Source organism: Vanessa atalanta, chromosome 1 (assembly GCF_905147765.1).
Source record: "Vanessa atalanta chromosome 1, ilVanAtal1.2, whole genome shotgun sequence".
NCBI lineage: Eukaryota > Metazoa > Arthropoda > Insecta > Lepidoptera > Nymphalidae > Vanessa > Vanessa atalanta.
The window spans coordinates 4840347-4866726 of NC_061871.1; the positions used below are offsets into that span (position 1 = coordinate 4840347).

Consider the following 26380-nt stretch of genomic DNA (forward strand, 5'->3'; position numbering starts at 1 on the left):
TTTGCAACTTCTTATATATTATGCTAACTATGTACATAGTAATTTAAAAAAAAACACATCATTCAAACCCTTACATACTTTTGATTATGTTACTAAAGTATTGCCGATTAAATTTCAACTGTGCCGGCAAATTTCAAATAATAGGTTATTAAATAGTTATTACTGTGAAAAAGTGTGTGAATTAACACAAATGCACTATAGGTATTGTTGAACTCCCACAATCCATACGGATGGAGATAGACCGAGGGCAGGACCAAAGGCATTACGTGCTAACTTATGACACAGCAAGGAGTTAGAAGTACAGGCTTCTGAGAATCGATTTACTGAAAAGGTCAATAGCATTCTGTTGGCGATACACCAATTTATCTTTCTCTCTATCGTAGTTATTTAAAAGAAAAAGACAAAGCATTTTGTAACTGTATACATTTATTTTTAAGGTAGCCAGCGTAGGAGGTGTCAATGTTTTTTAAACTATCGGTTAGTATATCTTAACTGTAAAATCATATAATACAAGTATGACAGTATTGCTATTGTAGTAGTATACCAAATGAGTTCATTTTATGACATAAGATTTGGATAGCAACGAAAAATTTGAACAATATTTTTTCATAAAATATGGATATCCGAGTAATATAATGAAGCATTGTGTACAAGAAGGAACATGCATGCCAACGAAGCATTGTTTTGATTATTTACTCCGTTACATTTCATTTCAAATAAATAACACAGAAGTATTATATTGTTTATTAAATATTTTTTATAAACACATCTTGTTTGATAAAGCATTTTATGAATAAGAATTCGTACTGTAGTAGTGCAGTATAGTCCAGACTGTTGTTTTATCGATATGTTGTCACATTTTAACTTTTTGCTTTGTAGTGCCTTGTGTTGCAGGGTAGCATTGTCAATTTCAATTACTGGCAAATCTACGATGGAGCCTAAAAGTGCTGATATTAATGTACAGACGGTATGATGTCTTATTGATATTGATGAAAGTAATGATAAATATATATAACTATTAATGTAATACTACGAACATTCAATTTAAATCTAAATCAAATCAAATTCTCTTATTCAATATAGAAGCGTTACAGTTACTTATTGATCGTCAAATTAAATAATTATTATATTATAAAATAGTATTTATATAATTTGATACTTTACATTTAATTTATTTACAAATATGAAATTATTTATTATTGAGCCGAGATGGCCCAGTGGTTAGAACGCGTGCATCTTAACCGATGATTTCGGGTTCAAACCCAGGCAGGCATCTCTGAAATTTCATGTGCTTAATTTGTGTTTATAATTCATCTCGTGCTCAGCGGTGAAGGAAAACATCGTGAGGAAACCTGCATGTGTCTAATTTCAACGAAAATTCTGCCACATGTGTATTCCGCCAACCCGCATTGGAGCAGCGTGGTGGAATATGCTCCAAACCTTCTCCTCAAAGGGAGAGGAGGCCTTTATCCGAGCAGTGGGACATTTACGGGCTGCTAATACTAAAAAAAAAAAATGAAATTATTGGTCCGTTCATATCAACCTTGCAGTAAAAACGTTTTCTGTTAAAAATTATTTGACTAGTAAATAAAGCCCGTAAAGATACGTTTTGATAAAGTAAGTAAGAGAAGTAGCATAAAACAAATATTCTATAAGCCAAATTGAGCGATAATAATACCGCGAAGCACAGCTAGTCATAGTATAATCAGAATTAGATGTGCGTGATAGCATTTGATTGATGTATAAATTGTTCTAGGGCTGGGAACCCTCGAGCGTTGAACACGGCGTTCCTAACCGCGTACGGGTATGCATTAATGTAATCTAAATAGTTTTATAAACTGTACAGTACTAATTGAATAAACTCTGGTGACAAGCAATTATGTCTGCGTAAAATACATATTTTCATGACCTTACCAACAAAACAATATAACGAAAACTTCATACAAACCAGTTTCTCTTTATCCGTCGTGAATAGTTTTTTTACATGGTGATATAGTTTCACTCTGACTATAGTTTTTTTTTTTTTGTAAAACACGTAAAGATAAACTATTTTAACACTTAAGAATATTAATTTGATATTATTTTAGAAGCGACGTCTATAAAATGAATATTAATAAACGTTTCCATATGAAAAGGACAACTATTTCTATCTAAGTCACACTCATTCCACTACGCTGCTCCACTGTACAGCCTATTTCGATCGAGTAGAAAAACCTTAAACTTACATATTTCATGCGATTTACTAATAGCTCTGCTATATTATGCACTACAAATAGTTCTAGATTAAATTTTTTTTTTTAACAATACAACGCCACTCCGCTGGCCTGCTTATTATATCCACTTAAATTGTACTTACAAAGTTCCGCCTTTCAAAACGCCTTTTTTCAGGAATTCATCTGCTATATGCATGTAATTATCCAAGATTTCGACCAATGATAATATCCTGTTGATTCAAGGTCAATGTCAATTTACTTTTCTCCTCCTATTATTATTGGAACAGGCAATACTTTGTTATATGGTTGTTGAATTTCTAGCGGCAAACTTTTCCATCACGCTTTTTTAGAATGGTTTCCTCATTTGTTTTTGGTCGGACTTGAACTCGTGATATTCACACCGACAAGCAAACAATACTAAGCCAGCTCACCTCAATGTATAATATATATTACGTTATTAAGTATAAAATATTTTAATGAAATTTCAGGAAGAAAATAAAACTGACAATTTGCAACAAGTTATCGCTAAAGTAACGGAATCTGACGTAATTAATATGCAAAGTAAAATACCAGCGAATATTTCAAGGATTCGAGTAAAAAGACAGAGTGGTGCAGGTATAGACACAAAAAATGTGCCAATTTAGTAATATTAATTTACTTTTAGTTTCCTATCTAAAGGAGAAAGGCGTACGTCATGAATAATACTACTATATTTTTCTGTTAAAGGTAAATTCGCTGAAGCGTCTAAAATGCCACAGTTAAAATTGCTTCGGCTGTTTCTTCAAATGTTCAAGAACTCTTGGGATAGTGCGTATGTCGGCGGGGCACACCCTCTACATCATAATGTGCCTAAAATCTTTGTTGCATTGTATAAACAAAAAGTGGTCGAGTTCTTCATTCCAGATGTTGGAGAGGACGCAAAGAAGACTTCAGAATAATATTTTATATTATTTATTTTATTATTATTATTTGTAAATATTTTTAAATTAAATTAAATCGATCAACTATGTTCATGTTATAACGAGTAGTTGTTTCTAAAGTAGTATATACTAGTTCTACTGGAAACTATCCTAGATCCTAGCTAGAGACCCGGTTAGTGAGGATGTCTAGCGAGCCCTGTTCTTTCAAAGACAAGAATATCTTTTTTATTTAAATAAAAATTTCTAGAAGGCTTATTTATGACGTATCATACTGATTATTTTTATTTTTGTATATGATCATTTCAATTTGACTATTTGACACCCATTTGTATTCGTAATAGAGGCAGTCCGTCTCATATTTTCAATTATTGTCCTTTTTATATTTGCATATTTTCATATGAAATTAAAATTGCATCAAATATGTTGATTATTGCCAAAATAATTTATTTAGTAACTTGATGTGGCTATTATTGTACAGTATTTACATGTACATTACAATTGTGCAAGGTGCGAACGTTGAATACAAAGTTGGAGTCATATCTAGTTTCTTTCTGTCTGCGATTGTAAGTGGGTGATCTCGAACAGGTATAAAAGAATCGTCTGCGGATTAAAACGAGTACAGACATATCGGTACTCTGAAGTCTAGTATCTCCGAGATGAAGGTACGACTTCGAATTACGCTTTAAATATTATAAAATATGTCAGAATATTTAAAAAATATATGATATGATTTTTATGGCTTGATTTCAAATACAGTTTTGTTTAAAAATGCGTTTAAATGTAAGGTATTTTATGCAGGTTATTGTGCTGTTAATGTGTGCGGTAGCCAGTACTTCGGCTGGCAATGCAGTCGCGTGGCCGGGTGCGATACCGCTCACGCGAAGTGAAGTGAAGACTATTATACCGCCCCAAATACAAGGGTTCGGATATTCTTCGAGTCAGTATATAAATGCGGTAAGTTTAACTTAGATAGGTGATGTTAAGGATTTTTTTTAAATATATTGTCCATTTTTAGTTTTATATGCAATTACTTTGTTTATAGATTCCATCAGCACCAATCGGCTATCATCCACAACTGAGCTATCAAATTCCTCTGCCAAACTATCAGCCCGTCGTAAGCGCTTCATACTATCCTAACGGCTTTGTCTATCCTTCTTTGGTTCCTGCTGCACCTATTGCTCCTGGTTTCCCCATTTCCCCAATTGGAGCTATCAATCCCGTCGCCCCAGTTGCTCCTAGTCGACCACCAGCACAAAGCCCAGGACTCACAACAGAGCAACCCGCTGGTGATGAAGATACAGCCGTAATTGAATCAGCAGATTCATCATCTAATCAGCAACAATCATCTCAACCGCAGTTACCACCTAACTTTTCACAAACATCCTTGGACTCAAAAAATATGCCACAATACCCTCAGATACCTGGGGCCTCTCAACAATTTCCATTTTATCCACAAATCCCACAATTCATTCAACCAGGCTTCAATTTTCCTCCTCAACAATCAGGATTCCAACAGAATCCTTCGTTTCCTCAAGAGTCTTCGCCAGCTTCTAGTTTTCCCGCTGCTGATAACACAGATAAGGGTCTCGTTGACGACGACACGGTAACCGTAGATTCTGCGTAATATAAAATAAAATAGCATAGTTCAATTTCCTATTTTTTTACATTCATGCTTGTTAAATTTGGCATGTAAGCTGTCGTATATTAAAATATATCTTTTATAAATACGTGTTTCATTCCATGCGTCCTTCAAATTGCAATAATTTACAACAAATATTATTTATTAAAGTAACTTAATTAAAAATATTCTACCGCAATACTTAGTATTTTGTGTTCCGGTTTGAAGGGTGAGTCAATGTAACTGCAGGCATGACGAACATAAAATCTTAGCTTCCAAGGTTGGTAGAGCATTGGGAATATAAGGAATATTACTATTATTAAATGTACCTAATTTTTGGTTTCAGTATATTTTGTAAATAGTAAATTTAGTTATGATAAATTACACTTTAATGATATGTGGAAGAATATATAACATGGTCTACGTTTTAAGCAATGTTCTTAAAAGTCAAGGTGATTCAAATAAATTAATCGTGTGACATTTGAATGAAGCTTAACACTTCTGAGTAGGCAGATTGTCGTATCTAACATAATATATCACCGATCACTAGTTATTCATACACATTACACTTAGAAGAAGGTTAGGTTTCACTAACAAATTATGATTACAAAACAATGGAAATTAATTGAATAATAAGCTTGTTCAGAGTAAAGTCTTAAATAAATTTACAATATTTGTTTTAAAAAATAATATGGTTTTATTTGCTCTTGTGCACAAGAAACAATTTTTTCTTTAAAAAAAAAATATAAAATTTTTTTTTATAGTATGACTGGCTGTGCATCGAGGTATTTACATGATTGGTTTATACGTGCTCGCTATCTTTAAGTTTATTTGAATCGTAGCGTATTTACCGACAATATACTATTTACTGCAAGCCAATTAAATTTTAAGACAAAATATTTTTCGATACGAACGGACCAGCAATTTAATATAATTCACATGAAAAACTTAATTCGGAGAAATTATTGTTATGTATAAATAAAAGAAAAGTGAATAATTATTATTTATTTTTCGTTAACAACCGTTTACCAGTATCCGGGCTTTCTCTCTCCGATCCACTTATAGAAATCTCTTTCAGTGGTATTCTTGCCGTTCAGTCCCAGTGAAAAGTAAAATGTATATGGAAACCACATTGTATCAAATGTTACTGAGATATTGTACCCTCCAACCCCCTCTATAACGGGCAGGCTTAACCGATTAGGAAGAAGCAAACGAGCGCAAACAATAGTGCATTCTATTCCGGCGGATATCTGCAACACAATAAAATATTTTATACTGTGACCCGCAACTTTGTCCGTGTGAGAGGGGGTGACTAGACAACCCATGTCCTTTTCGTGAAACATTTAAGCGCAGCGTACAAACAGCTTATCATTTAAAATAATAGTTACGATTACGTAAACACTATCGATTTTAGGTATATAATATTTTTGGGGATTAATAATTTGAATATTATTTTATTTACCTTGATCATGATATTCATTTTACCCGGAGGATCAGCGTTAACTTCAAATTTCTCTGAATAGAAAAATGCCGTTCTACTTTGTTTTTTCAAGCTCTTAAAGCAATAGTCTCCAGTAACAAAGGTACGGGCTCGCCAACCAGACTTCTGTTTTCGTCTTGCTCTCAAATATTCACGATGTATACCAATACCTTGACATTAAAAAAGTATGGTGTAAATGATTTATTGAATTAATATTGATATTGAAACATTTTACTGTATAGTCATCCACAATTAATTCCTTTGTTCACTTCTCCTAGTAAATAAAAGCACTCATACACCGTTTCGACACATTACCAAAATATTATATAAATGTTTTGATATTTATTCCTAATGGACATTTCTTTTGTCAATCAAATTATTGTTTTTGTCTTATCAATATATCTTTCCCTTATTAACTTGTCCCTGTAATGGTGTATCTTTATTTAACATAGCTGAATAATATTCTTAACCGGTTATCGATGTAGAAGTTGAAGGTTCGGCTCTGAACTAGTCCCACCCATAATACCCGTTTCACATTTAATTCTTGAGGAAAATATTAGTAATACCTACAACCTTGCTAGTATTATTGTTTAAAATAAAAAATCTTTTAACATATCGTTGATAAAAATTACTATTCATCCACACGACTACTGTACAATCCATCAAACGTTCCGCACGTCCTATCACCAATAAAAATTGAAAATTGAAGGAATGGTTACAACAAGATGAAAGTAACTCAAGACTAACAACACTTTTTTGTCGTCACTTAATTGCAATAAACGAATGCAAACATATATTAATATATTCTTTACAGTTTATGCATAAATGATGTCAAGCAAATTCTATACAGATAGACACATAAACAGAGAAATATGAAAAAATAATAAAATGTTTTAGTCATGCGTAATAAAAGGTACTTTCTTAGAACTTTTAAAAGACCAAATAATGCATTCGATATTTGAATGTACTTACTTGTGCCTCCTTCCATCAACATAAAGTTTTCTGGATATGGTCGTGGTAGAACATGTGCAGAAATATAATTGATGATCCATGACACGTAGGGATATACATCGATGTAGAGAGGTGGTTCTCGATTGAGTCTTTTGCGCATAGATCTACGAGCGCATGGAGCGCTACCAGCGGCTATGCCTATGAGCTGGAAAGTTCCTTCGAGAGCATGACTGACTATGGGAGCACCAGGACGTATGCCACAACCAGAACTGCAAAGTACGTGCGTAACACCTTCGCTTCCTAATTGCTATTAAAGGATTTGAGATATTAGAAAATAATAAAACAAAATACTCGTTATTTATAATTTATGTAAAATAGCAGAAATAGTTGTAATATTAAAAATAAAACATACGGAGCGCATCCGATGTCTCCGGCAGTCTTTATGGGTGTACAATTTTAATGACTTTTTAGCCATTTTCTCGGAGTCGAAGTCTTTCGGTACAGCTTAAAAATCAAATGTAATAAATTTTTCATCAAAAATTTCATATTTATTCAAGTCAAATTATATATGTATTTTTATACTTACAGCTTAGATAATCAACCATAAAAACAACCTTGTTCTTTCGCTTCTTTTCACGTTCAGTTAAGTTAGGCAAACAAATTGGAACCATGTAATCTATAATTAATTATAAGTGATATAAATAAAGGCATAATCACATATCAATAATGCTTGTATAAGTCATAAATGTGGAGTTTGACATAATTGTTCAATATTGTAAATAATTGTAGTAGACATTTCAAGTACATACCAATCTAGGTAGTAGGCCGTTCGAATTTTAGCGGATGTACTTTAATTGTATAATTATATTTTATTTAATTTTCATTTTGGACAACATCACATTCATGAACATTCATTCATCAACACAACTTTTTCTACATTGACTTGGCCGGGAATCGAACCCGGGTACTCGACGTGGCGTACGCATGAAAACCGATGTACACACTACTCGACCACAGAGATCGTCATAGTATTAAAGTTAATTAGTTAATACCAAAGTGTCGTAAATGTAACAAATTATCTTACGAGATTTAACGGGACGAAGAAATTTCACCAAGGCCAGACTATTACCTACACCAAACCTGAAAATGAATGACCTCGATCAGAAAATATAATAACTAATTTAAAAAAATACGTTAGTCTATTGAGATTAATAAAAGCTATGGGAAAAGTTATTTTTTTAAATGTAATAAAATAAGTCAAATACTATATCAATCTTATTAATTATTTGTGTATTGCCTTACCTCGAATATTCAGGATGTGGTCTGATCTCAATAAGAGGCATTTCAAAGTATGCGCGAGGACACTTGACGCCCAATTTGGCCTGTGAGCGAGTCAAACCACAATCCTCCTCATCTCTTTCATAGTCGCCAAATATAACATTGCCTCTATAAAATATTACAACTTATAAAGCTTTGGTTAAACTCATGTTTTATGTAGTTAGTGATTTATATTTTTAATATTAATAAAATATTAGTTATCGAAGCTTTGCTACAAATTAACCCTTTCAGGGACACTTGACTATACACAATAGTTTAGTAATTGTTATGAATTTTATAGGTGTTTATTGTACTAGAAATTATTTTATATTTTATGAATGTATTACAGCTTATAGTTTTTTGGCAAATGCAGCATATCTGTAGCCGTGCCGACGGAAAACTGTTTGTGAATGAGGACGACACGAGGCGCTTTGCTATGATGCGGTAATCCTGTCGTAACTGAAATAATATTGTTAAAGCAATAATATATATAAGTTTATGATGTATAAGTATATAAAAATATTTCTGAATTGACAGTGAAAGTAAGAAATATTCTATAATTCAAAACTAATTGGATAAGGACACGAACGATAATGGTGATGATGTGAAGGTACCACCGGTTCATAACTTTGGGAGAACCGGTTTGAGAAAAACCAAAAAGAAACTAAGCATCACTTTATACGCATTATATAGAAATTAATTAAGTATAGTTAAGGTTTAGTTTGCTTTTTACCTAAAATAAATTATGATAATTATAAAAAGAAAATCCTGTTTTTTATATCTTTACCGTGTAGATATTGCACAAAGCCGAGCCAAGTGAATGTGTGCTCTTTCAGGACTCCATCTGGGGGCTTCAAATTGAAGTCGTCATGACATGTAGCAAAGTCTCTCAACATACACGTTGCTATCCGTAAGAAAACTAAGAACGAAATTAAATTATGTAATATTTATAAAAACAAATTATAATTAAAATTGAATATACGCACAAATTAGACCGATTGTTTTCAAGATGATCATCGTGCGTGTACTAGTTGTGTAGTTTGATTTTTTGCTTTGACCATCATGAAGTTATTTGTAAACATTAGTTGTTTACCATTAAAAGAATGTGACACAATACTTACATTATGTAACTTACAAAACGGAATAAAAATGTACGAGAGATGTATAGGTGATTCAAAGGCAATTATTTCCCACTTTATTTAGCAAAATAAAACCATACTTAACGTTGAAAAAAATCTTTATTAATCAATTAACTAAGATTACAGTAAAATGTTATTCTATAATTTAAAAAAATAATTTATAAATTAAATCTTATTTGTAATATTTAAATAGTTTTTAAATTATTTTAAACCAAAATAATTATGGTTTTTAATTACTTAATTATAAGCGTTTTGATTGCTCAATTGTGCGTAATATATTTATTCAATGGTGTCACTAATAAAGTACAATATTTGTAAAATTCAATTATATCTAAATTGTTTCTTATTTTCTAAGTACACAGTAAAGCTCTTACAGTTCTTCCTTGTAGTAAGTAATATTAAGTATTTGGTAATAAAGAAATACATACGTATATAATACAATACGTATAATAATAATAATGTAAATATTTACCTTTATAATATACAATAACTAAATTGAATAAAAAATACTTACTAAGAAAAATAAATTATATGATACATACATTTTTCATTTATCAAAGCAAAAATAATTTTATTTTAATAACCTAGACGTCACATATTTCACAAATAGTGAAATTAATGAATTTAATGATTTCATAACAAATATATATTAAATATTTACAATTGTTTGTTGGTTTCAAATGAAAAAACCTATATACAAGAAATTAAGACAAATTAATATTTTTAATTCCATGAAAATATTAATCTCCACTGCTTATGCTTGTAATACTTTCTCTTGAAGAATGAGATCGAAACTGAGGTTTCATTAGCGTCACCCATAAATTTCGCGTTTGAGCGTCACATACGACGAAGTAAACAAACAGGACGAAACCTTGCATTGTTGAAGTCAAGCAGAAAAGATAAGACCAAATTACATTGTGCGAAAATGAAATAATCCCAAAAACCCAGGTAAGTCCTAATAAAAAGAATAAAAATATTGATAATCGTAATTGCGCGCCGATAAGATCAATATCTGCCGTTCTAATTTTACCGTCAGGACCTTTAGAAATAGCATAAATAACCAAAATAAATAATGTAACATTTATCAACAAGACAATGCAGATTGGCACGATTACACTGACGATTAAATAAAATCCGCTAGGATAACAAATAGAGAACTTATAATCCCTAGCCGTTAGTAATTTTGGTATATAGTTATCTTTATCCAAAACTAATACAATGACTACAGGTATGAGCGGAATACCCCATCCAATAAGAGTGAATTTAATCATGAATCTAGAGGGCCGATATACTCCCAAAACTCTCACATATCTAATAAATTGTAAGACTGCAGTTATTAACATCCACATAAAACTTGCTAAAACAGAATAATGCAATAAAGCTCCTAAAGTAATGCACAGAATTTTTGATCGATCGGAAACTTTTGATGCTTCATTATAATCTGCAAATATACTGTTGTCTAAATTAAATACAATCATAAATAAAAGGGGTAATGCAATAGACGCTGAAAGATGCAATAGAACTTTCGTTCCAGCTTTTTTTCGCCATGTGTGGAATACTGTTGCCGTGATCCAGATACCCATTATACCCAGTAATGATAGGAAACTACCTACCAAGGAAATTATATTGAGTGGTTTGTCATGGACTTTCATATCGTCAGTGTTATTTGAGTCTTTGCCACGTCTGATATCTAGTAATTGTCCAAAATGTGTTAAATGATAACATTCACAAAAAGATAATTCATTTTTCCGTTTTCGTAAATAGCACCCTCTATTAGACCAAAATCCTGGAACATTACTGGCTTCATTATTCTGAAAATCCCAATAACCACAAAGTCTTTTTTGAACGGTTGGCATTAAACTTTTATATATCAAGGGCATTGGTTTTTCCAAATTTGAAACAAAACCTGGTATCGAAACTCCTATTATGCGACTATTGACTTTAAAGTTGTTAATGTCTATTTCCTGAAATATTGCATCATTGTGAAAAACACTTATTATTATATGTACATCTTCATTATTGAATTCTGTTTCATTATTACTTTCATTTTTACTTAATTTTAAAGTGTTGAGTACTTTGTCCGGTAACCAAGTAGCAATTTCGAGATTTTCAAGTGATAAAATGTCTTCTAAGCTGGTATTTTTAAATAAAGGTTGGATTTCCATGTCAGTAAATTTATTATTTCCTGAATTTTTAATAATTGCTAAACCACTTATGTTATTTATCCACGGATAAGAAATTTGTAATACGTACTGTGGTTGAACTGCAAGTTGATAGTATTCATCGAATTCATTTTGATTTCTAGATATAAGACTATCGGTCACATATTCACTTCTCTCAGTCAGAATCTCAATTATGTTATTAACGGAATCTAAAATAACATTAGTCGAATTAAGCGTTTGAGCTAATCGCAAGTAATTATTATCGAGATCCATGAGTCTATCCATTACCCACGCTATATTTTCAATATTTCCCATATCTACAGAAGTTTGGTTTTCATGCGCAATATGTAGAACGTGTTGTAAGGACATTGATAAATAATAAATATCTGCTGGAATAATAATATTAACATCTCCTAAAACAAAACCAAGACCGTCAGTAAGAAAGCGCGAAGTGTCATTTTCAGGAACTTGTCCCTTAACAAATTTGTATAAAAAGGTGGTCGTATCAGATGGTTGGTAGTTTTTATTGCAAACTCCTTCCACATCATCCCAATAGCTTCCCAGTAGATATGAACCGGCGCATAGCCTTTTTACTGGTAATCCATTTTCTTGCAAGCAAAATTCTTTTGGGGCCGCTATATGCCCGATCGCTGTTAATTCCCATTTCAATCGAAGGGAATTATCAACAGATGTCGTTGGTAAGCAGTACATAGAACTTGAAATATTTACTAAAATATAATTATATTTCGGCAGTTCACTCTGAGCAATACTGTTTAAAGTTTTGAAGGTACTTTGAATATTGCGTGAGTTATCGTCGTATATGTTGTTTATAGTTACATCCATATGTAACAATACCATCAAATAATTTGCAGTGTATTCAAGATATTCCATTAACAAAACTTTATTAGCTCCAAAAATAGATGTTATATTTGAGCATAAGTTATATTTAACTGTATCTAGCATATTTTGGATATCAATGGTTGAAACATAAACTTTTATGACGAGTGAGAAAACGTGAACTTCATCGCCTTGAGGATTGACAACGAGTTTGTCTGTTTTAATCAAAGAGAAATCTTTTGTGTGCCCCTCACACCAGTATTGCGCCGCTCTATCTGTGATAAGATGAATTGCATAAACAATTTTGTCAATATCTACAGTGTCACCTATTGCGTTATATCGAGTAGACTGAATTTCAATAAAAGGCATGTCATCAATATCGATTACTTTTACAAATCCTTTTGCATCCGAAAAACACTGAATACCACGATCATACTGATCATATTTCCAAAGACCAGAAGGAAAATATATTGTAAGGTACATTACTTTGTTTTCATCATTGTATTCAAATATTAATTCTGTTTTTTCATAGATAACTTCTGTTTGGCATGCCATACAAGGAAGAGAAATTAATGAGCTAGCATTAATTAAACTTAAAGTGCCAATATTATTTATTGCAACATAATTTTGAGGATATAATGTTTTTGTACTATTATCCTCTTGGTTTAAATTAGCAGAAGCAAACCAACACCATACACTATTAGGTAAATTATTTATCTCGGCTATTTTTTTAAATATAAACTTTGTTAAGTCGTTACTGTCTTGACTGCCCATAGGTGTTTTACAAATTTGGTTTTGTATGAAATCATCAAAAGTTAGATCTGTTGAAGATTGCTCTATTCCAAGGCAAACTCCCTCATCGGGCATGTACCTCACAGAGTGATAATTTTCTGGACATTTTGCTGGATAATGAATATTATTTATATAAAAGCATAAATTGTGATAACTCTCCGTACATGTTTCTGTCACTAAAATTCCTTGTTCCGTATCAAGTAATAAGCAATTTTTTAATATAGATGTTTGTATTTTCAAAATATTGTTAGTTTCAACAGAATGTCCCCATTTTGGTCCTGGGATATACCACTGAACTGGGCCAAAAAATTTTGCTCGTTTGGCTGGTAACCAAAAATAACGTGAAATATTTTTAGCATTAAGAGAACTTAATAAAGAGGTTGCATCTTCATCACTCAAGTCTGTAATAACAGAAGCACCGCCACTTTTCAAACATGGATAATCCCACGCGGACGATTGCTTGATTTGGTAGCAGTAGTCATTGTTGTTTTTTGATATTTTATCGAAGCCTGGTGGACAAGATGACAGATTGTAATACTTTACAACCTGTAAACATGGATTAAGCGTTGCTGCAGGTGGTTCCCATTTCGAATCGACACAATTTCTTGTTATTAGGCGGTCATTATCATAGCAAATAGGATCTGATATTACGTTATTCGCTGGTACACTTTTTTCCCATTTGACACTTATTCCACTAGCAGTTATCTCTTCAGGACAGATCTGCAATTTACCGAAAATAAGAATTATAAAAAACGTTAATTGGAAATATCAAACATTTATCGTAATTTAAGAATTTCTAATAAATATTCCCATTATACACATGTATACAAATAGTTATAGGCAAAAAATATTATTTACCTGTAGTCCGAAATGAAACAGTAAACATAAATTAAAACTAAAGATTACACTAAACATTTCGCGAGATTACATTTAATGTTAATGGTATAAATTCTTTATACTTATTGATTCCAAAATAATAAAACCACAGTGTTCAATCCCGCAAAAAAACAATCTGAGTTTTATTGCTAGGCTTTCAGTCATATACTGAATGTTTATGTATACAATATACATGGCGTCCTATTGAGTTTTATTCATGTACAAGAGTAAAACTAAATTCGGAAGTGACTTTTTCAATCGAAAAATGTATTCAATTAGGAAAAGTAATTATTTTGTTTTAAGTTTTTTTTTTGAAGTAGTTCGTATTTTGTTAGTGACGTGGATTATAATTTAGTCACCGTCAGGTAGTTATTTTTTTATATTACTTTAGTTCTAGAAGGTATATAAGAAAGGGGTTCGCTAGCGGGTTTTATTTTATCAGTCATCCTAGTTGATTCTAGATGTTCTGGTTTAAGATTTTTTTTATTAATAACCAGAGGTGTCATTGCATAAGTGTTTAATTTTATTATATTTTCTCACTTATCAACATTGCTTGTCTTCCCAAAAGCAAATGCAACTAACCCCTAACTGTCATCGTCCAATGGAACGACAACCCGATACAGACCTACGTGAGATCGTGCAGGATGTTGTTTCTGCTTATGTATTTTCCGATATTCCTGCTTATCATTAGCAAAAATTCTAATAAGTCCTTGGTGGCCCAACGCTGAATAACTACAATTCAAATTACTCTGCGTTACAATATTATTTAACACAAATAACAAGATTAAAATAAACTTTAAATCAGCCTGTATAAACCGTGACAACTGTAATCAGTTTATTAACATTAGTATCATCCATCCCACACAGGAAAACACTTTCGATACGATATCTCTAAAGCCATATTCATTGATTCAACGCCATCCCAATAAAGTACGTTTATACTTATGTGGGTAAACAAAAAGGCTTTAACCTTATCTATCTATGAGAATTGATCAGAGCTTTTAGTTTTACTTAATATAAATATGTAATATCACGCAACAAATGTTGCCAATTTGTGACTGTCATTGTGCCCATAGATTAACTAATCTATGGGCACAATTGAACTCAATATCATTAATAATACTAAATTGAAGTGAAGTTACTTTAGTACAGTACAGTTTAGTTTAGTTTTTCGGTTATGCAGATAGCCTTTCTGTTTATTATGAAATAACTTATAAACTTATTTCAAATTTTATTCAATTTCAATTTTGGTTGATTTACATAATTAATTAGCCAAAGTATTTTGTATATCAATAATATAATGTAACAAATGATAGAATTCCGAAAATATAGACGGTTTTATTTTTCGTGATATTGTAGTGTTAGATAATGTGTTGTAAGTAAAACTTAAATTTAAGGAACTTTATTTTTACACAAAGTAAGTACATTGTATAAGTATGATAACTATATTAATAGTATGGTTTGTTTTCAAGGTGTTAATCTTAGCATTACAGATATGAACGTACAATATAACTTATATACAATATTTCTTAAACATAATAGACAAGATTTAAGAGTCGAGATTTCATTTGATTGAGATTAGATTAAATGAAAATTTCTTTTACATTTTCATTTTATTCGGTATCGGCTTTCAAACCACCCTGTGGTAATGGCGGCGGTGGAACATTAGGTATAGCAGGATCTTTATTGGAATAGTTGAGAACGTTAAGATCGCTTGGTTCGGGTGGCGGAGTGGATGAAGATTTGTCACCAGCTGGAGAGGAAACCACGGGAGATTCAGCTTTGTATGCAGGTATTAGTGGCTGCCCTATAAAATTTGTCAATGGTTGATACAATGGCCAGTTGGCATAAGTATGGAATCCAAAAGGATCGTAAGGATCATAGAATCTAAGACCAGGGTATGCATATGGATAAGTAGGTAGATGAGTAAACTGATAAGCTGGGTTTATACGTCCTAGAGGGAGGACTTGTGGTGGCAAGCCGAATTCGTTAAGAGGTACAGGTGATTCGGTTTTCGGAGCTAATGGTGGTGCTTGTGTTGCTTTATCGTCTTCTGGGGCTGGGCTACTCGGTTCAGGTGCTTGAGTAGGTTGCTCTGAAGCTTCTGCGACTACTGGAGCCTCGGGTGTCGATGACGGTGTTTGTTCAGGTTTGATATTGGTATCTTTAGGGAGCGATGCGGGAACAGGAAGAAAACCCTGTAAAATAAAATGTTGAGCAAGTGATAAGATTTCAATAAAGATTTACGGTTATAGGTCAAAATATAAATAAAATAGGCAAGCGGAAGAAGTTTGAGATAAAAATGTTACTGTAAAATTATTTTTATCTATTTATTTTTGATAATAAAAATATTAAAAAACTTAATTTGCAATGGTGTCGAGTAATAGAAGTGCCAGAATATTCTCCACTGTACTCAATTCCAACCATGACAGGAGTAAAGTCGAATAAACAATATTTGAGAGCAAATTGATGCGATATCATTGCTCGAGCTTGATTAATCTATGATATTTACTATGGACTTGCTAAAAAAATGGCGTTTTGAACGTCGACGAAACTGTTATCGGAATTTGGATAGTTAAATTAAAGTAGGTATAAGTAGTTAAGTGTAATAGTATTGTATTATAAATTAAAATATATCAATCATAAACTTTGAGTAGTGCCCAATACCGCTGAGTTATTTGCAAATCGCATGAAATACGTAAATCTAAGGTTTGTTAATCTCTATTCCTACTTTGATTGGAATAGATTATACATTAATAATTTTAGCTATATGCAACGTTAATAGCATGAGCAGACAGGATCGCATCCACACCTATTTTTTTAAATACTTACGTTTGCTAAAGGCAAGTCTCCATAGACGACCGTTTGGAGAGGGAACGGGAAAGTGTTGTGTAAAACGGGCTGGTACAAAGGGAAGGCCTTGCTCGGTTCTAAGTTCTGGTTTGATGTGATAAGGGCGTTATACACCTTCGGAACCCTTCCTGGAGTCGGCTCGGCAAACGCCACGACAAGGATAACGCATAAAACCTGGAAAATTAGAAAGAACACCTTCAGTAACTGTATCAATGTTAATAATAACTGTTTACGGATTATCTGCAGCTTATAATATAAGCTTATTTTTTTAATTAACTCGCAGAGCAAGCAAGCTAATTACCGCTTATTATAAAAAAAATAAACTGTTGTAAGCAAATGTATGATTTTAGGTTTTGTTTTGAAAAAATCCATTCCAAGTCAGTTCTTTTAATCGTCTGTTTCCTTTCGTTAGTTAAGGAAACCAGTTTAAGTATAATGTCAATTGTAATGAGTTCAATTAGCGTTTGCCTTGAACATTGCATTATAATAAGCATATATTAGGTAAGGTATTTATTACTCGCATAATTGTATAAGGATAGTATATAAGTACATATTATTTTAATAGTAAGACTTGAAATTTTCTGATTAAATTTAATTTAAACTATTAAAGACAAATATTTAGCAGTAACACTTATATAATTACAATAAAGTTTATAATTTTGACCGTTATAATAAAATATTATATTGTATTTGTGCTTTTTTATGTTTTTTTTTTTATTACATATTATGTGTGTATTCATGGAATTTAAAAAATATCACTTATTTATATTTTACCGTCTAATAGCGTTACTCACTATTAATGTGTTTCCGGTTTACAGACACAAGGGCTATACATTTTTTGTATCCAATGTTGGTGGTACATTGGCGATGTGGGTCGATAATATAAAATATAAATAATAAATGCATTAAATTCAACTAAAATGATAAAATAAATAAGAGTTAACCAAAAACCTTGAGTTCAAAGCACTGAAGCTTATCAAATACGTACGTATAACAGACAATAAACAGCAACTTTAAATTTGCATTTGTTTTAGCTGATTATTTACCAACGGTGGTATTATAACGATGTTTACTAATAAATGAGAAGACGATTTTTCGTAATTTCTAATTGCTAAAACTACTAAACCAATATACATAATAGTTATATCAGAAGATGCAGTGCGCTAGGAGAAGGTTTTATATTATTTGAAGCAGTTGCATTTTGCAGTTTCATCTGTTTTAAGCTGTGATAAATGACATACGCGAATTTAATGTTCTAATTATAAATAAATTATATAAAGTTGAAATTGATCATCTTTAATATAATGCTTTGTAACAATAGGTATATGTTTCTAGTGATAATAAGCAGTTTGATATTAAAGTATAAAACTTTTTATTAAGTTTTTTTTTCATTGTAATTACGGCGGTTCCTTTGATTTGTCACGCAGTCAAGTTCGAACTATTTTATTTGAGCGTAAATTCGTAACTAATCGAAGAACGAATAATATGTATACATACTGTGGGAAAACATTTCTAACTTTATTAAAATAGAGATACGAAAACATTCGCTACATTTACGTTAATATTATAAACGAATTGAAATATTTCTGTTATAAATTATATAAAGTTTATAAATATTCGCTTACCAGCAGATTACGAAGCACTATTCGATAATTTGAAATATTTTGCTTCGTTTCTAATAATAATGAAAAAAATACATCATTAATCTTTCATGTCATAGTTCATTTCCATTTTTCATTGATTAGAGTTGGCACTTTTGCTAATACACATTTGGTTAAATATCGGCGTATGAGTTTCCAAGAAGTATAGGGAAATTAGCGAAAGAGCCCGGTTTACAAAGGGTAGCTCCTTGTTTTTTTTTAATGCAAATAATACCCTAAAATAATCTTAAAATTAGTAGCATTTAAATGAATATTCATTTACTAGCACTTTAGTACTTACATAAAACGAAAGTGTTAACTAATTGTCTTCGTAATCATAGACACATTCGGATTATTTGTTTCATATGTACTGACAAAACCACATATGTAGGTAAGTGTTATATGAACTAAGGCTACTAGCGTACCAATTTTAAGTGAAGGGAAAAGAAAATGAGTGCATGGCCATTACATACACTATGTGTCGAATATATCATATAATATGTCGTAATTGCTCCAAACTTTCTTGCATATATATTTTAGGTACATATGAATGTTGGGTTTGCATAGTCCGGATGGACGCAAAAACTACTAATTCCAATAATATAGAATATATACTATAGTTTTATGGTACGGACATGCTTTATTTGTGTTGTATATTTCTAATGACGTGATGAGAGACACACTAAAACTTTGTATACAAAGGTTGTAGATCTTCAAACATCAGAACAACTACAGATATATAAACATTATTATATTTAAAAAAAAAACGAAATTTAATGGATATCTCTGATATATTTATCATGTCCTTAACTAAATTAACAACACTAGCAACCAGGGCCGGGCTACCACGGGTGCAATTTATACGTTACGGGTGCATTCAGGAATATTGTGGCTTTCTAGAGGTAATTATTTTATGAATTGGACCATAAGTTCCATAGACTGCCGCTAACATACAAACAAACAAATTTGACCTCTTTACAATGTTAGTATATAAAGTATTTTCTGTGAATATATGTATAAATACAGTTCTAATTTTGTTATTTATTATATTTGATTTGGGTAGAAAACTTGGACTTATATAAAAATTCAGGTAGACCACTTGGCTCATAACACTAATTGTATTTGGAATAATTGTAATTGTAATTAGTATTTATTTATATCTCACAATTTATCTAGGAGTAATTTAAAAGAAATAAAACTAAATTACAACGGTAGAGACCCGATAGTACCCATAAATGTATATAAATATAATACTATAATAATACCCATTAAATATTTAATACATTTTTCAACATACTGGTTTACTCTTATACAATTTTCCATGAATGTTGACGCTAGAATAACTACAAAGCGAGTGGAACAAATTAGACGGAGTTTGGTTCACTGATTTTATATTAATTCTTCAGTTCGCCTGCACAGAATAACCGATATAAGTAAATTGTTTTTTGCAAGAATTCTTGCTATAAAACTAGAAGACTAAATATCCCACTCCTGAACTAAAATCTATTTAATAATCCTAAGGGTTATTTCAAGTTGATATAATGCAGGTTGGTGCTGCGTGGAGCTTGTTTGGATCTGAATCCGCAATATTTTCACAATCGGTTAAAATTCAAGTTCTTTGTTGTCCTTTGCAATGATAATAGTTTTTATATAATTTAAATTGTAACCATACTAATCTGGTTCAAGTAACGAATGGAATAAAATCGTAATCGAAAGAAATAATACTGAGACACGTTTTTTATTAAAGTTTTTATCCTTCCTTTTGTTACGTATAGTTGTATGTTACCGATGTACTTTATCAATACATAGTATAAAACAAAGTCGATAACCGCTGTCTGTCCCTATGTACACTTAGATCTTTAAAATTACATAACGGATTTTGATGCGTTTTTTTTAATACATAGATTAATTCAAGAGGAAGGTTTATATGTATAACACACGAACAATATAGTAAAGAAACACTGATAATTTTAGAGGTTTCCGAAGTGATGTCATAAATAAACACATTTTTCGCGTTGACATTGCAAACGCTGGCTGAATCCTACGAGATAAATCAAAATAATGAGCAGTATTATACACCTTAAAAAGGCCTTCAAAAAAGTCCGCGATGGTATATGTCTATCTCATAGGGATAGCCCACAACAACCATGTAATTTAAATGAATATTTTTGAAGATATTACAGGTTTAAAACGCAGGGACATAGCGGTTTGTATTGTCTAATTACTGAAAAACTGTGAACGTTGTAAGACATTCTGTAGCATATTTAGTATCAGCATTGCACCAGCGCGAAGCCGGGATGGGTCGCTAGTACTTTAATATATAAATGCGAAAGGAAGTCTGTCTGTTACATCTTCACGCTTAAACCGCTGAACCGATTTAAATAAACTTTGGTGTGTAGGTAGTTTGAGTTCCGGTGAAAGACACCGGTGAAAGACACCGGTGAAAGACACCGGAACTCAAACTGCCGTGCTTTCGTGCAGGTAAAGCCGCAGTTTCAACTAGTAGTGATACATATGTAGTGTAGACTAATATTGAATTCACAGGTAATTAAGAGAAGAGATAGGGTATATATATTCTTACCTCTTCTCTTGTTGAAACGTCAAAAAACGTCTATTATTTTGTCGTGCGGTAAAAATAACAGTAAAGTTATTTTATTATATTATATCTCTTAATAGTAAAGTATCTGATTGCACTCTATATTCTGGTCAGCGAAATCATTATTTTAATAAGCGCTCTGTGTTCGTATTGAAAAACCGGACCTATCTTTAAAAATAAATACTAATGATAAACAATTATCTTTGCAACAGTAAACGATTTGAATGATAACAATTTCGATGTTAAATACCGAGTGGCCGTTTGGGCAGCTTTAGGTCATTGCCGAATTCTAACGCAAGAGTTTGCTCAATCGTAAAAAAAAAACGTATATAGGCATTAAAAATAAGCGCCATACGACAATCCTTCGTTTCCAGTTGCAGGCATTTATAAAGAACACCTGTATACTGTTTCGAAATATTAAACACTAGGTCATAGAATGGCACATGTTTTTGAGAGTATCTCATAAGTTATAACGCAGTATATTCTCTATAGAATCATTTCAACTTTGAAGTTTTTAAGTAATTTTTATACGTTTTATTTATGATTTGAATACCGATATACTTAGTAACGTTGGCAAATCCTTACTTTTCCTGTTAGTTGCAATATGAACTGAGTCATCGTATAGAATGTTGTACCTTAATTGCATTTAATGGTTATATTTTTATCCGCAAGTACGTACTGTTACAAGATATATTAAAATGGTATGTAAGTGTATATTGATTATTTTATGACTATCATTGTCTATCCCATTTTTATCAATATAGACAGACAACTTAACAATATGTCGCTTATTTTGTATTAAATTAAAATAGCAGTGTAATTTATTGACTCTTAAAAGAACTTACATATGTACTTACATGAACCTTTGTATCTTTAAGTTCATGGCCAAAAACAACGTAACAAGAAACTTATATTTACTGGATATTATCGTGAAATTGACGGACAGTGCGAGCGAGCCGCGTCCGGTTTCGATCCGGAAATCGGCGCGTGCGCACAATGCCACCACATTTGTCTAGTGTCGTGGCCGTGCGGACACGCCTACAACAAGGTCTAAGAAATGGAACGCGAGCAGTCATTGAGGTCAAATTAAGATATAAATCATACACTCTATAACAAAGAACTTTGAAGGTGATTTTATTTATTTCAACGTACAAAACGCTTGGTTAAAACAAAGCATTCGCGAATTAATTTGTTTTAACAGAGCCGAAATGACTCAGCTGACTTGGGTAAGCTACTTTTATGGATAAAAGCGTGTTTCCACTTAGTAGTATTGCTCTTCAAAGGAGTTTTATTTATCTTGTAATCTTTAAACGGTCGCCTAACGATTTGAATCAATTTTATGTTTAGATAAAGTTGTTGTTTATAGAATATCTACGTCCGATGTCTTTCCTAAAATTTATTTTGTCACAAAAAAATTCAAATTTTCCGATCTGAGCTCGGTCCTCCAGAACGTTAACAATGCATTATAAAACTTCTCTTGAAATTATATACGAGGACGACATGCATAGAACGATAAAACATTTCTCGAAAAGTGCACGCAAAATGTAGATGTCGTAATGTTTACGAGGCCTGTGCATCATTGCGCATTCTGAATAGAGACGAGGTTCGATGACCCAGCTGTGGCCTCTGTATAAATGATGAAAGTACTCTATATAGGTACAGATTCTTGAACACTAAGGGCTTGTCATTGCTCTTTACTGAGCGTCTGTTGTTGCCTTAAGTATGAATTAAACATATAGAGGCTACTTTTTTATTTACTCTGCTCAAGTACAAAATTTATTACAATATATATAAGAAAGCAACAATGCACTTATTAATTAATATTTGCCTTCTTTACTATTTTATAATTATAAAAAATGTGAATGACCTTAACTACAATTAGTTGAACTTCAACAATACTAGAAAATCAAATAAGTTTATTACGCAATGTTTGTGAGTACACAGATGATGCTGTTTCGCAAAATTATGGTATTTGCGTACATAAAGCCGTGCCGACATTTTTAATACATTATATAATCAATTGTATATGATATACTAAGATTAAAAGTCGTAGAATATTCGTTTCCACGTCAAAATGTATGTGTTATATTTTATGCAATTTTGTTTAGCGTTAAATATAGCTATATACATATATTCATAAGTATGTATACAATTTTACACACACATACACACACATTTATATATATATTAAATAAACTAATCTGTAACAGTCTCTAAATTGTAGTATGTATGACAACGGTATTTAGCGATATTCAGATTTCTTCTTGTGTTAATATTTATTATAATTGATAACAAATACCGGGACCATATTATTTACGCTGGAAAGCTAATTAATATTTAATTAATAATTGATTATTTCTTTTTATTCTTTATGATTAATGATGATCATGACTGATATGACTTGATTCTTTATTTATTTTATTATACAAATCTGCGTCTTTACCCGCGCGAAATAAGCACCTACCGCCGTGACCTCCTCGAGGAGATTAAAAAAAATTATTAAAGCCTATGTCCTTCCCAGGGATTCAAACTATGTGCATAATAAATTTCATTCTCATTTATTATATAAATATAGATATAGATAATTACATTTTTGTTTACTTCACTTGTATTGTATAAAGTCAATATGTAAACAAATTTAAGACAATTTTTCATTTCGGTTTTGGTTTGAAGCTTCTAAATTATTTTTTTATATGATGAACCATCGAGGGGATGTTATACAGTAGTCTAACTAGAAAAACCCTATAATCTCGCCAATAAGGTTCGTTTTCACATGTCCCCTGGAAACTACGACACGCGTGTTTATAAAGCTGTAACCTATCTTATAGATATGTATTGCGTGCGGTCGAAAATCACCTTTTATTGGATTTTTAACGATCAATTTTTTAAAAATCATAATAACCAAAATCTTAATTAATATTTGTCCGTTTACACGTATTAGTTATTGATTATTTTAGCTATTACAATCATATTATTATTATAAATATAATTTGGTTGTGAGGATTCTTACGACCACAGAATTCGATTATATCGTTTTTATAAGTAACAAGCTTTTCTTTAGCTGCACCAGTTTGTATATGTCATTCAAATCATTCATCTGGATTTTAAACTAAACAAAACCAATAAAAGTGAAATTATGAAAACATTCTTGATCTCAATTAAAAAAGTATTAATTTGTGCATAAAATATTATATTGTTTGATAAAAGCTTGTGTTAAATTCAAAGCGTCTAAGCAAAATAAATAATAGTTATTATATAAAAAGTTATCTATGTTAGATAGTTTTTTTTTTGAGTCATAAATGAACTATATAACATAGAGATTTTATGTGATTCATAGATCCGTACGGATAAGCCAATCCCATCTTTACTTTGAAGGCGAATTGTATTACAATCTATATTTTGAGTTACAATAATATTATCATTAATAAGATTATTAGTAAAATACTTAAGACTCTCGTAAGTTTCCTTTCAAGTTCAAATCAACTAAAATAATGTTAGAAGATATTGTGTAACATGTTGCATATTAAGTATTTTATAAGAGGAAACAGAAAAAACTTAGAAGTAAATTTGATATACAAATAAAAAATAAGGAAGTACGGACAGAAAAGGACAAAGTGTAAATATAAGTATATTTTATACTAATAATATAGTTTTCGTTAAACTTACAAACATAATATTTATTGCCTTAAGAATATGTCTCATTATGCAACTCAAGCGTTACATCACATTTAACGTGTTGCTAATATACTCAATCATAAGATGACTTACTTTATTCATCAATAATATGTATAAAAACTTGTTAATAAACATACGCCTATTATACAAACATTTAGTGGGACAAATCTGAATTAGACTGTATAACTTTCAAGTATATTAGCGGCAAGATATGTCATTAATGATATAAAGAACGAAGCAATTAGTATGATAATGAATGAATCTGTTTATAACTCACAGGCAGACACTGTTGGGCCGCCATGTTGCGCGCGCTTCGGCGAGTGGTTGTGGAGTGGCAGCGTGGTGGTTGCGCCTGCGCACCGCGCTCGCCATCAATGAACTGACGGAGGCTGGAAGCGATTGTTCGAATGTTTCCTTTGTATTTGAAGAATTGATTTCCGTCACCAATTCCCGCAACTTTTATTGCTTACAATTGTTTTAATTTTTATCGTATTATGTTCTGCATCAAAACATTGAACGAATTGCATGTCTCTAATGGCTTGGTATATTAAAGACTGTGAGTGTGAACCTTATTATCTCATCAGAAACACCTTTGATATTGTTACGGTATTTTAACGTAGTTATCATATCAATAGACTCTGTGGATGCATTTCAGTCTCTATGTTAAATATAACCTAATATATTTATACGTTTTTTTAGTTGAGTTGTTATTTCATTCAAGGATGAATATTTAGTAATCTTAAAGATTAGTGTTAGAATAGAATAAATGAAGACTTTAAAGTATATTATACGTTATTTACTACATATATACCGTTTAAAAAAATTAGAATAATTATCACAAATTTATAATATGAGATAATTGTTTAGCAAAAGCCGGTATATTGATTAATAAACTATCTTCGAACTTTACGATAAAAAAATTTTATATAGTGTAGTGAGTTCTAACGTTTAACACGTAGGACGTGTCGCCTCTTCTTGTGATTTTATTTCTGTTCTTGTGTCCTTGTGGGCGAATGCAGCTTTGTGCTTTGTCCTACTTAAGTGATAAGCTTTTAGATATAGCTCCTAATTTAGACAGGTGATCGAAATTAACAAACTTCAAGGCCAAAGTTTTACCTAATTGGAATCATAAATCATTATGCGTGTTTCAAATTTACGTTTATAATTTGAGGACTAAAGATTAGTGAAAAATACTTTGTCTATCACATACGTATATGATGATGATGTCCATCAGACACTTGTAAATGTTTTTTAACGTGTGTTCAGTTAGACATAATTTTTTATCATTCTGTCATCATTCATTTGATATTC

At 31.4% G+C, this 26380-nt stretch overlaps 4 protein-coding genes across 4 annotated transcripts; 1 reads left to right on the top strand and 3 right to left on the bottom strand.

Moving 5' to 3' along the window:
• Nucleotides 1-3737: 3737 nt before the first annotated feature.
• On the top strand, nt 3738-4858 carry LOC125064953 (protein transport protein sec31-like). The gene is made up of 3 exons (XM_047672289.1): nt 3738-3795; nt 3932-4087; nt 4176-4858. Exons 1-3 carry the CDS (start codon nt 3790-3792, stop codon nt 4755-4757), a joined length of 744 nt encoding a protein of 247 aa, XP_047528245.1. The 5' UTR covers nt 3738-3789; the 3' UTR covers nt 4758-4858.
• A 918-nt stretch (nt 4859-5776) lies between these two features.
• On the bottom strand, nt 5777-9516 carry LOC125077296. The gene is made up of 10 exons (XM_047689209.1): nt 9486-9516; nt 9287-9418; nt 8847-8958; nt 8485-8628; nt 8267-8322; nt 7769-7858; nt 7595-7686; nt 7204-7489; nt 6214-6401; nt 5777-6001 (listed from the first exon to the last, which is right to left on the bottom strand). Exons 1-10 carry the CDS (start codon nt 9514-9516, stop codon nt 5777-5779), a joined length of 1356 nt encoding a protein of 451 aa, XP_047545165.1.
• Nucleotides 9517-10378: 862 nt separating this feature from the next.
• Nucleotides 10379-14811, bottom strand: LOC125077307. The gene is made up of 2 exons (XM_047689220.1): nt 14800-14811; nt 10379-14149 (listed from the first exon to the last, which is right to left on the bottom strand). Exons 1-2 carry the CDS (start codon nt 14809-14811, stop codon nt 10379-10381), a joined length of 3783 nt encoding a protein of 1260 aa, XP_047545176.1.
• An 880-nt stretch (nt 14812-15691) lies between these two features.
• On the bottom strand, nt 15692-25457 carry LOC125077131 (extensin). The gene is made up of 3 exons (XM_047688950.1): nt 25347-25457; nt 17138-17332; nt 15692-16503 (listed from the first exon to the last, which is right to left on the bottom strand). Exons 1-3 carry the CDS (start codon nt 25368-25370, stop codon nt 15919-15921), a joined length of 804 nt encoding a protein of 267 aa, XP_047544906.1. The 5' UTR covers nt 25371-25457; the 3' UTR covers nt 15692-15918.
• Nucleotides 25458-26380: the final 923 nt, after the last annotated feature.